The 12,934-nt window shown below is 41.0% G+C and overlaps 1 protein-coding gene across 1 annotated transcript; it reads right to left on the bottom strand.

Annotated features, from left to right (window-relative positions):
- Positions 1 to 238: 238 nt before the first annotated feature.
- On the bottom strand, positions 239 to 10,939 carry PSMC1 (proteasome 26S subunit, ATPase 1). The gene is made up of 11 exons (XM_015423257.1): positions 10,880 to 10,939; positions 8,910 to 8,963; positions 7,889 to 7,985; positions 7,030 to 7,154; positions 5,696 to 5,881; positions 5,147 to 5,275; positions 4,185 to 4,281; positions 3,360 to 3,549; positions 2,319 to 2,470; positions 850 to 1,004; positions 239 to 684 (listed from the first exon to the last, which is right to left on the bottom strand). The coding sequence occupies exons 1-11, from the start codon at positions 10,880 to 10,882 to the stop codon at positions 550 to 552; spliced, it is 1,323 nt and encodes a 440-aa protein (XP_015278743.1). The 5' UTR covers positions 10,883 to 10,939; the 3' UTR covers positions 239 to 549.
- Positions 10,940 to 12,934: the final 1,995 nt, after the last annotated feature.

Below are 12,934 nucleotides of genomic sequence, written 5' to 3'. Positions count from 1 at the left end.
TTCCCTACAAGTAACTCTGGTCATGAATCCTTGCCTTTGCATATTGCCACTATGTGAATATGGTGCTTCCTGGCAGGCAAGTCTGAAAAGAAAAGCAGGACTTTGTTCAACCTTCCAATTCATATCCCCCCAAATTTATTTCCCTGCATTACAACACGTTTTCCAGCAGTTTATCTAGGTGCCCCCACCCAAAAAACTAGGGCCTTTTCAAAGCATTTCTATAATTTATTTTCAGCTCTTTCCTGCAGAGAGATATTTCTGGAATTTTAGCCGGTCAATCAGTTTGTGGACTGACAGGAAGGAAAACAGGACAACAGTCACATCCAAAGCCACTTTCTTAAATTCTGACCCAACCATTCCAGTTAATTTGGAAACCATCGCTTTAATGGCACATACAGAGTCAACGACAACAACAGAGGAATCTAGCCGTCATGCTTTGAGCAGCAACCCAAGGTTTTCTTTCTGTCCACAAAGGCCTTTAATCTCTTCTGTATTCTGAAAAGGCGGTCCCAACACACACACCCCGTCCCCCCAAAAGTAATAAAGTAGTTAAAGATAGAGGCCCTCTGGGGTGCCCTCTTGTTTCTTGTAGAGAACATTTTCTTTCGATTTTTTGAAGTCTTCATTTGTTACTTTCATCCTCCGTTCTCTCAGTGCCATCAAGCCTGCTTCTGTGCAAATTGCCTGCCAGAGATGAGAAATAAGTATATTGGAAACCATTCTGAACCTCAGTTCATCAAAATGCTGTGAAAGTATTTCTCAAATAAGTCAAGGGCCGTTTCTGGCAACAGTGTATGGTTAAAATGGAAACGGAAGCTTGCCACTGAAGGTTGCCTGTACATATCTTACCTTAATATCGGCACCAGACAGATCATCTTTAGCCATAATCAGTTCATCCAGAGTAACGTCATCTGCCAAAGTCATCCTGCTGGTGTGAATCTGAAAGATGCGCTTCTTGGTTTTCTCATCAGGCAGAGGAAATTCGATTTTTCTATCAATGCGCCCTGGAGATCAGAAAAAAATGTAAGTGCAGTTTTTGTAGGCAAACCATGGAAGGCTTTTTCTGTGCATCAGGTTTACCCAGGGAAAAACGTTTTAGAAACAACCACCAACAAAATTAGGTGCACCTTCAAATATCTTTGTCCTAGAGCATACACACATTAGCAGAATAGATTTTAGATTTCTTTTTTTGTGGTATTTTTCAGTTCAGGATACCTCCCAAACAGGATTTTTTAAAATAATTAAATTTAAACAAATGTATTCAATACAATAAAAAGGGGGGGGGGGACACATATAGCAGGTACAAAGCCAACACGTCTACCTGAACCATAACACCATACAAAAATAAAAACTCTACCATGGAGCCAGGACGAAAGAAGGTCTAGACTGGCAATGTATCTTGTAAAAAAAATGTATTTTTGTATATATTTGTAATTTATTTTAATAATTTAAAAAAACAAAACAAAAAAAATAAGGACTCTATTTCTTACACTTTACTGCAAGATTCATTCTTTGCACCACTCTCAACCACAATGAGTCTATTCTGAAAATATCTCTGTTTTGCAGGTAGGCTCTTAGTTTCACAAAGATGTAAATCTCTTTTACTTTCAACAGCCAATCATGAACTTGGGGCTTATTTTGCTTGCTTCCAATTCCTAGCAGAGACCAATCTAGTTGTGGCAATCATACGCAAAGTTTCTGCTTGAACATTTTAGGCATATTATTGACCCAATTTAAGATGTCCGGCTAACAGAGAACAGGTTTCTCCAACCTGACTGATATAACTCCTGAAAAGGATTAATGGGGTCAGTTTTTTAAAAATTTAAGTTCTGTTTCTACATTACAAAATTCAGCCAGTACATTTTCCCCCCACACCTCCTCCAACAAAACTCAGAGTGGTGCATGTGGTTCTGCTTTTGTATTTAACAGCCATGTGAAGCAGGTTACGCTAACAGAGCACAAATGGCCCAAGAGCACTCAATGAGTTCCATGACACGGCGAGGATTTAAATCTAGGTCCCAGTCTAAAACTCAAACCACTACACTATACCACAAACACAACATGCAACAAAGATTCCTGTGAAGTCTGCAGTGTAATATGCCCCTGGACATTGCCACCCCCACCCCCGTTGTGGTCTCCCTCACTCTAAAACGACAACTGTGAACTCCGCAGAAAAGGCTTTATTCTCTGTGAAGCGCCATGAACAACAATGGCATTGTAGCCTATTAATTACAAGCCACAGAATGAGAACCATTAAGCTTACTCATTTAATCAGGTATTGAAAGTAAAACAAAAGCAATGCAATTCAATCCATTTACCTGGCCTGATTAAGGCTGGATCCAGCGTTTCTATTCTGTTCGTGGCCATGATCACTTTCACATCTCCACGGGAGTCAAACCCATCTAACTGGTTCAGCAACTCCAGCATGGTCCGTTGGATCTCCCTTTCACCCCCTGAATTGGAGTCATACCTTCAAAGCACAAGAGACACAGAACAGAACCTAAGCAAGGTGCAGACAGCTCTCTCCACAAAAGACAACATTTCCCTTGGGGCATAAAATCATCAAAAAAGCAAGCCAATGGATTATGGTGAAAGCAATGCGAACGCACAAGCCAATGGATTATGGTGAAAGCAATGGCTACTTTTTAAATGTGTGCCATTCTCATTGTTCAGTGCAACCTCTCGGGGGAGGGTACACCAGTTTCTATGGACCAGATAATCAGCAATAGAGCCAGTGTCATCTGAATCCCCCAACCCACTGGAGGAATTAGCCTAACAATACTGGGTGGATGGAAAGCGGTCTAAAACTGACCCACAATGCCAGAACCTTGTCTGCAACTTCTGCAAAGGAGGATTCTCCTCCCCTTTATGGTTTTCTGCTACTGTGGTTTGTACAGTTTATGCCTGCAACTCCTGCAGAGGATTCTCCTCCCCTTTGTGGGTTTCTGCTACTGTGGTTTGTACAGTTTATAAGTAGCAGGGACTTCTGTGAATGTCACCACCATTCACATAGAACTTGTTTTCAGCTAGCCATATTTCAGAGCAATGCAGCAGCCTACTACTAAGAGGCACATTTTTGGTTCCTGTGGGAACTACTATGGTTTTAAAAATTACAGTCCCAGAGGTTGGCACTTAAAAATACCAGAATTCAAAACTTACTCCTAAAACAATGAGGGCATGAAACAGTTTCAAACCAAAGCTAGATTCTGGCAAATGCATATGGGCAATACAAAAGATATTTGGGGGACGACACCATGCCCTGTGTGAGCTACAGGCAGCCTAGCAACAAATGGAGAAAGAAAATCCAATTTTCAAATGACCATTTATGTTCCACATAGAAAGAGAGAATGATATCCTACCGTTTAGTACCAATGGCATCAATTTCATCAATGAAGACAATTGATGGGGCGTGCTCCTCTGCTACACGAAATAGTTCTCGGACAAGCTTGGGACCATCTCCCAGGTACTTCTGTATAAGCTCAGAACCAACCACTCTCAGAAAGGTGGCGGAGGTCTGGTTTGCCACTGCTTTGGCTAATAACGTTTTACCTATTTGGTTTTCAACAGACAGCACAAAGTTAGAGTTCATAGTGACCCTTGCTCATTTGTATTACAGATGCATCCAATTCAGGATTACTAACATAGAAGCTAAGTTAAATTAATATTCTTTATTTTTCCCTCACTTTTTGTCACCACCACCTCCTCCTCCACCCCCACAGTAAATTAATATTCTTTATTAAGCTAATAAGCAATTCAACTGCTGTCTTATAAGTACTTAACAAACATTAAACTGCTTCTGAAACTTGAACTCTTGTTTGAACTTCAGCTTCCTGGAGGAGTGCTGAGAGGCAAGAAGCAGACAATCCTTAAAAGGATCTCTCAAAAACATTATTTGTCACAACCTTAGCTGGTGGTCTGATTCTCAGCACGCTGAGCGCTGAAGACAACTCACACACACACCCCACACTTCCTGTTGAGCTCTGCAGGTATCCTGCCCCTCACCGTTCAGTGGGAAGTGGGAATCAGCAGAAGTCTCATCCAAGAGGTTGAGCAAATGGACCAAAGAACAGGATCCAAACCAGTGAAGAAAATAAATGTGTAGCACTTTCATTCTGACTGCTATACTGTGCTGGTTCTATGCACAATTTTTAGAACTGAATAACAACAAGAGAGGCTATCAGTACCTGTGCCAGGAGGCCCATACAAAATTACTCCTTTGGGTGGCTTTATACCCATCTCTTCATAATACTCAGGATGGGTCAAAGGGAGCTCCACAGACTCCTATAATGAAGAAACAATATGTCTTCAAAACATATCAGTCAGGAGAGACGGATCACTGTAGCTGTCTCCACTTTTGAAATAACAGACTAATACATTGCCTAGTTATCATCAGAATTTTCAGCAGTGAATGCAATTTATTCGGGTCCCAAGGTTCTGTGTATGCACTACCTTTTAACAGGCAATGGACAATATCAGCACTATTCTGAGGCAACTCCTCAGACAGGTTTGTAGCCATCTAGAATTAAAAACAACAGATACTGCTCAGTACAGTAAAGGAAGCCAAATACTGTAACAATGATTTTTGCAACAGATGCCCAACAAACCCTGAAAACAAGGTTCTCGGTATAACAAACTTGGACATCAAATTAACTAGTTCCCTTGAAAATTATTATTTTTTTCCCAAACACATCAAGTTTCTGCAAGAGTACTAGGGTGATACAGTGACTAAAACTTTAAGATGGGACACAAAGACATCAAGTCCATTCTGCTAGTAATTCAAGTTTCTGCAAGAGTACTAGGGTGGTACAGTGACTAAAACTTTAAGATGGGACACCAAAATTCAAAGCATCACTCAGCCTGCATAGCCTCGGCCAAATCACTCTCAGCTTAACCTACTTCAGAAGACTCTTATAAAGTATGTGCAGTCTCTTTAGAAAAACAGGAAGATAAAAATAACAGATCAAGGCTTACAGTAATGGCCCTTGTCTCTCTGCACTGACTTCAAGTATAACTGGAATTCTGTGAGTCACCAAAACACAGTATGTTTCAAAGAAATACTGAACTGGAATTCATATTATAGCTTTAATTATGTAACAGATTGTCAGGCACATGCTTTTGTACTAAACAGTATAAACAGTATAAATACCTTGATTTCTTGAATCTGGTTATCTAAGCCACCAATATCCGCATAGGTCTCCTGTGGGGCTTTTTCCACTTTCATCACAGTCACTAAAGGATCTGTGTCATCCATCAGAACTCCTATCACAGCGTGGACCTAAGTAAAAGGCAGCAGCACAAACCGGTAAAGGAGGGCATCACACACAAACAAATGAGTCCTTTTGAACACGTGGCTCACTACAAGCAGGTAGCTAGCGGGTAACCGAATTACCACTGGTCTGCAGTTCACACAGTCCGTGTTATCTCCCAGTGATATCAATAGGACAAGCAAGCTGCAGAACTTGCCCAGTTACAAAAGATCTTAGGCATAACTAGCTCTCTCCACAATGGAGTCTTTACCACCTTTGCTACTCTCCTTTGAATTATCTTCATTTTGTAGACATCCTTCTTAAAATGCATCACAACTATATACCAGAACATATTGGAAATTTATGCAACACAAACTTGTATTTATAAAGTTGCTCGCTTTCAGTGTTTTGGATGAGAGGCAAAGCTTTACAACAAAAGCATTACTTACCTTATGGTTAAGTAGAACCGAACATCCTGGCTCTAGCAAATCCTTGTCGACGAAAGACAGGATACTGACATAGTGTTCTGATCCCACCGATGTAGACACTATGGCATGATTGTCATCAATGATCTCCTCCAGCGTCCCTACAGACATTGGGGTTCCTCTCAGATCGTCCACCTTGGATCTCTCTTCCTGCAAAGAAAAGCAAGTTGCAATTGTGTGTTAGGGATTGCCTGCTATTCTTACCAAACTTGACTTATTTCTTCTGAGTATTTATGCTGCGCATCTCAACCAGCGGCTAGTTCCCAGAGAGGCGGTAAGCGATAAATTAAAAAAATAAAATAAAATTTGTATAAGCATTACGACTTACACTACGAAAGGATTAAAATATTCAGTAAAATTAAAACGTTCCGCTGGTTTAGAACAGCAGAAACAAGGCCAGAATTCAAAATTTCAGAGTGGGGGGGAGGGAATATTGTAAAGGCCTGGGAAAACAGAAATTTTTACTAGTGATGGAAAAATAAGCATGATATCAGATGGGCATCCCAAAGTTTGGCTCTTACATATAAAAACCCCTACTCTTTATAAATTGTTATCTGCTTTGCCTCCAAGAGAGATGGACAGAATTACATGAAAGAAGATGGTTCTTTCAATATCCTAGTTCCAAGCCATTTAGGACTTTAAAGGAAGTAACATGCATTTTGAATTGGGCCCAGAAGCAAATGGGAAGCCAGTGGTTCTAACATAAGTGAGACACATTCTGTACAGTTGGTGCCAGTCAGAAAATTTTGCAGCCAAATCATGTCTGAGCTGTCTTTAAAGGCAGCCCCACATAAAGTTCATTTCAGTAACCCAACCTGGAAATGATCCAGTACGGATAATCATAGCCAACCCCCACCTATCCAGGAAAGGTAGCAGCTGGCTCAGCAACCAAAGCCAAAGAAAGCTGTTATTATGCAATGACCTCCTAAGCACAACTTTTTTGCTTATTTGCAAATACTGTTTTAATTTTTTCCTGTTTTAATCAACTAATTTCTGTCCTTTTAAGTTATACAGCACAGATCTGCAATACATTTACTTAAACACTTCTATAGCATTGATACCGATCACAAAGCCTTTAAAGCTGCTGAAAGAAAAAAAGCGGCTGTGGCAAATTAAAGGCTAAATTGCTTACTGAGGCCCAACCATCTCTGGACAAGGCCCATTTGTTAGATGAATGAAACAGACTAAGGGGATGGCATGCTTCTAAACAAGCATCTGGCAATACAGCATGTTAACAAGCAGAGAACTGAACAGAAGACACCTGGTGGTTAAAAAATAATTTGCTTTCCAATAGGTACCTCTTGTTTTTCTTCTAAAGGTTTCATTTGTTCCTGGTTTCTAATAAATTCTTCCTCCATCAAGAGGTAATCTTTAATTCGTTCAAGCTTCAACAGTTTGAGTCTGCATTGGGTGTGAGGAGTTACTGTAATTAAAGACAAAGGTAAGAACAACATTCAGTTGAGGAGCATGATGCTGCAATTAGAGCAATTTTCCTCCCACTGTAAAAGGACTTCAAGCTTTTGCCCCTTGTATAGATCTCCCTACCTTCCCCCTTGATCTGAGACATTATTTTGCACTCCCACCAGAAAACAATCTTACTGGACTTGCACTAGATGGTGCAACTTCCAAGTTTGGAATTTCAAGAGTCTCCTGTTGACACAAGTCAGGGGACACTTTGGCCAAACACAGCGCTCTTTGTTTCAGGCTTCACTATTCTGATTATTTGTACTATATTACGTGTAATCAATTTTGGAGACAGGATTACTAAATTAATATTTAGATCACCGATTCAATGTAGCTAAAATGTGATTCAATCAGTTGTAAGAACTGATTTTACCTCTAGTACTTATAGAGTAATCTGATCCCTCAAATTAGTTCCGAGCTCTTGTATCATCTCATCTTGGTGGGTCACTGAAGCTACAGTATAAACTCACATTCAGGCTGTTAATTCGCCCATTTAGGCCAGTACCGACTATTCAAACAGACAGTGACCCCCACCCCAAGTCACAGGCAAAGACTCTGCCCAGCTGTCTTACCAGGTATCTTTTGAAATATAAATGCTGACGACTAAACCTGAGTCCTCTTATACATGAAAGATGCACTCTAGAGCTGAGCTGTAGATCTACCCTGGCATACTTTCAAATCAATTGTGCTTACCCAGTGGAAGCTTGCTGGCAGCATCTGGTCCTTTAGTTTTCTTCTTCTTTTTCCCAACTCTAGTTGGAACTGGGGGCTCATATTTCTTTTTCTTATCCTTTTGAATTTTTAAAAACAGAAACAATAAGAAAGTCAGAACCAGTAAAGAGTTGGCTCCAAGGAAACTTGTTTAGGAAAGCACTGCAGTGTGAAGAAACTGGATTAATTCCCGGGGAGGGGTAGTGGTATCCCCACTACCATGTAATTGCCCTGACCCTACCCATCTAATGAGAACACAGTGAAGCAGCCCACAGTTCCAGCCAAAATATGAATGACAGTCACTGACAAATACAGATAAACAATTCTGGTGATCTCCAGGTACATGCTGCAATATTTCACAGATTGCCAAACTATCCTGTAGCCTGAAAAGTGCAACTACTGTCTCTTTCCTTCTCTCAAGTGCAGGCTCTGTACATGTTGCTGACACCCAAGAGGACTGGAGTCAGTATGCCATGTCTTACTGAGCTTTGATTTCAAGGGCCTCAAATGTTTGGAGGAATATGGCTTGCTTCTCCAGCTAAAGGGACCCATAAAATCCCACCAATTTGTCAGCGAATTGTTGGTCTTCTGCCCCCAAACAACAACAGATACAAAACAAGCTGGTATTTCAAATGTGTCCAAATGCACAGGGATCTGTTTTGGATCTCCCATTATGACAAAGAAGAAGTACAACAGATGAAGGACTTCTTTAGTCCAGCCTATTCTGGTATAAAGCATGTACAATTCTGAATTAAAATCTCTTTGGTAATCACTATATTAAGATAACCCCAAGTTCTAGCACTACAGGAGAGAGAGAAAAAAGTTCCTTCATACAGATAGTATCTTAAATAATAAATAAACCACTTCTGGAATTATTCCTTATATACTAAAGCAGCATATGATGTAAATTCATGTTTTCCTGTCAGCTAGCACTGAAGAAATCTGCTGCATTTGCCAAAGCCACAATACCCCTGACAAAGACTTCCCCCCCCCCCATACTTACCTTGTCATCCTTTTTGCCACCCCCAGGACCATGTCCTCCACTCTGGCTTTGACCCTGGAGGAAAAAAAATACATGAAGATCAAATTCCCCCCAAGCATCTTAGTACTCAAAAGATTTACACTGTGCCCTTTAGTCAGATTCATTTCAATGGAACATATTTCAAATTAAGGCCCTGATCATAAATGCACTTCCTAGGAAAAGAAGACTCATTGAACTGTGGTAATTACTTTTAAATAAACATGCTTAGGATCATGCAGCATGTATTCAGAATTGTATTTTAACAGTCTACATTGCTTTAAAATAACTGCTTCAGAGCAAGAACTTTGAATACTGGAGACAAAAAACTTCACACTTTAGAGTTTAGACCACAGACACTTTAGCTCACAGACATAGATGTGGCACAGAAAAATTTCCAATACTTTATATTTCCACATAATTTTTTTCCATTTCTATTACAACATAACTTTACACAAGCTTGGCAGTTTCAAAATTGTAATTAAGATTTTTCAGGTTATTATCCATAGGAGTTATGTACAATTGTACATGCATGTTTTATTGATTTGTAAACCTGGAGTTGGAGGAATAAAACCACAAATACATACCATAATCCACATTTTTTTAAAAATTATGAATTAATTTGATTGGATGGGCATATTGTAATCCCCAATCCGATATGGAACTAACAAATCATGCAAATCAAGAGGTGCCCCAGTAACCTTCTTGGATAAGAGTTAAATTATCAGTGGAATATGCGAGCAGACAACCAAGTTCTTGGAATATCATACACAGATCTTTGGGTCAGCTAGCAATTAGTATGTCAACTAGTGTGTGCTCAGTGCCTTTGAGCTTTTCTTCTTAGATGTAAAAATGCTAATGGAAATACATGCTATATTTTCTTTACATTTTTACTAGTATGATTCCAATACAAATAATTTCCCATAAAGCTTTAAAATATAGAATTTCAACTACATTTGATTCCCTCCTCAATCAGTCCAAATATTTGTTATTTGAAAATTACATTTACACAATTTTTTAAAAATATGTTTACTAAAATATGTCAAAACAAACATGCTAACTAAAACCATGCTCTATTTAGGGCATGAAACATTTCCCCAATTCTATTTTTCCCCAGAAAGCCCACATCACTGAGCATGTACTCTGGAGCTTCCTGCAGCAAACAGCAAAACAGGGACAAGCCCACATTGTATTAAATAAATAAATCTTTAGATATCTTTGTTCACATCCCTGTAAACTCTGATTTGGTCAGGATTCATAGCCGTATACTCCTATACGCATAAGTGTGTCACTTAGCATAAGAAATGCCCACATACAGTCAGCAGTCACACATCTGCTGCAAAGTGCACAGCTATTGTGCTTAGTGAAAAGCAGCATCTATAAACATGCATGCATATTCATTACTTAAAACCTCCAAGTCAGCTTACAACGAAGTAAAAATGCAGTACAATACCCAAAATTCATCTTAAAAGATATTTTACATAGCATACACACTGCACAGGGAACCGTTTCCAGACTAGAGAACGTGACAGCAAATAGGCTGGAACCTTGGCAGCTATATATGTAGCTAGCGCACCTTCACCCCTTTCCTTCCTTCCGCTCACGGCCGCATATATGTATACCCCCCCCCCCATTCTCACTACCATTCTCAATTTAGCCTCACAAAACAACTCAGTCAGCTAAGCTAGGCTAAAAGAGGGATCTGAAACTTGATCTTTGGCATCCTGGCCCCAAAGAATAGCCACTATATCACACTGGCTCGGTCAGATTTTCAGAGAATGACATCGCACAACACGGCTAAGGAGGAAAGATCCTGCCTCGCAAGAAGGCCGCTTCCTCCCTCTCCTCAGCCAGCCGCCTTTCCTTCTTTTTCCCAGTATCACTAAGGTCAGCAGAGGGAGGGTCCTACGGGGACAACGGCAGCAGCCGAAAGTCGGTTTCCCACCCCCACTCACCATTCTGCTCACTCACAGCCAGCCACCGGAAGTTTAGGCGCTGCACACGAATGACGGCAAAGGAAGCGAGACGGCTACGAGTCCTGACGAGGGACAAAAAGTGTTGTCGTAAGAGCAAAGCACGCGCCTTCGTGGAGCCGTGGTTTCCTACCTAGGCGACTGGGGATGGTACAGGCTCCAATGGGAGGGAGGAGCGCCCGCTTATTAGTGAAGCGTAACAATGCTGCGAATGACGGCAAAGGAAGCGAGACGGCTACGAGTCCTGACGAGGGACAAAAAGTGTTGTCGTAAGAGCAAAGCACGCGCCTTCGTGGAGCCGTGGTTTCCTAGGCGACTGGGGAGCTCATACACAGGCTCCAATGGGAGGGAGGAGCGGCCGCTTATTAGTGAAGCGTAACAATGCTGCCCTTTCGGGAGATTTTCAATATGTGATTTAAAAGCTGTTTATTCCAAGCGTTTGTTTTAAAGATTAGTTTGATTGATTTGCCAGCCTGGAGGTGGGGCATGGAGTTATCCCAGATCAGTTCCCCTGAAGGAAATGGCAGTTTAGGAAAGCGGGGGTCTTCACATCCCCACAGAGCTCATTCCCCAAATTCTGCCCCCATAGGCACCTTCCCCAAATATCCAGGAATTGGCCAAGTCAGAGTGGGCAACCGAATCACCTTCCTTCCTTGTATCCAGTCCTTTCTCTTACCAGTTTTTGGCCTTGTACGTAGTTTTCACTTCCTCTATTTCATCCTCGCAACAACCTTGTGAGGTAGTTCAGCCTGAGAGATACTGACTGGCCAATGCGAGTTCAGCTAGCGACTGAGGGGAGATTCAGTAGTCCTAGTTACATCTGCTACTCACTGGCTCTCAACTGTAAAATACAACAGATGCCTAGTGGCACCTTAAAGACAAACATTTATTGCGGCATGAGCTTTTGTGTGCTGTGGGAAGGAAATCAATTCTGACCTCTGGCTGACAAAAGTTTATGCTGGAATAAATGCTGTTAGTCTTTGAATCACCTTCCTTCCTTGTATCCAGTCCTTTCTCTTACCAGTTTTTGGCCTTGTACGTAGTTTTCACTTCCTCTATTTCATCCTCGCAACAACCTTGTGAGGTAGTTCAGCCTGAGAGATACTGACTGGCCAATGCGAGTTCAACTAGCGACTGAGGGGAGATTCAGTAGAACCGTATCATCTTCCTTCCTTGAATCCAGTCCTTTCTCTTACCAGTTTTTAGCCGTGTACTTAGTTTTCACTTCCTCTATTTCATCCTCACAACAACCTTGTGAGGTTGTATTTACTTCACTTAGTCTGTAACCACTACACAACATTGGCTCTGTATACCAAAATGGTAACTTTATACCCTACTTTTCTCCATCTTTGAATGCTCCTTTGCATTTTTTTAAAAAACCCTCCATGCAAACAGAAAACTAGCACAGCAGGCCAGGTAGAGAGATTTTACTTGCTGTGCTTGTTTTCTGTTTGCAGGTGTTCCAAAAGAATTAATTTTGGTTAGACTTCAGCTAGCCCTGTGAAGAATTTGGGAGCTGTATTGGATGCTGGAAGCTTAGTTGCTACATACTAACAACAGAAAAGGAAACTTGTCTGGTATGGATTGCAACTGGGGCATAAAAGCTGATAGCCAGCACAGTGTGTACACTTGGCAAGAGCCAAGGTTGTCATAGTCTCTGCGACCAAAATCCAAGCCAAATGGCCCCTGGCCAGCACCACAGGGCCCCCTTGGCTCAGCTTGCACCTGACCACTAGAACCTTTCCAGGGTAGCGGCCCACTGGGGATTTTTCTGATAAGTTAAAGGGTCAAGGAACAGGAGGAAGGGTTTCCAGATCAGTTAGTGCTTATGTTTGAACTAGAAATTAAGTGTGTCAACATAATGCCCCCCACACACACCAGGTATTGCTGTGATAGCAAAGATGAACACAGCATCAGAAAGATCACTGCATAGTAACTGGAAACATGATTTTTTAAAAGCAAATTTAGCATTCTCGTACACATAAGTATAGTAGAGACAAAGAGGAATTGTTTAATGTGTGTAATTCTTTTTTCTTC

Source organism: Gekko japonicus, unplaced genomic scaffold, assembly GCF_001447785.1.
Source record: "Gekko japonicus isolate JY-2015 unplaced genomic scaffold, Gekko_japonicus_V1.1 scaffold952, whole genome shotgun sequence".
Lineage (NCBI taxonomy): Eukaryota > Metazoa > Chordata > Lepidosauria > Squamata > Gekkonidae > Gekko > Gekko japonicus.
The sequence above is the reverse complement of the archived record's forward strand: the minus strand, read 5'-3'. Positions and strand labels throughout refer to the sequence as shown.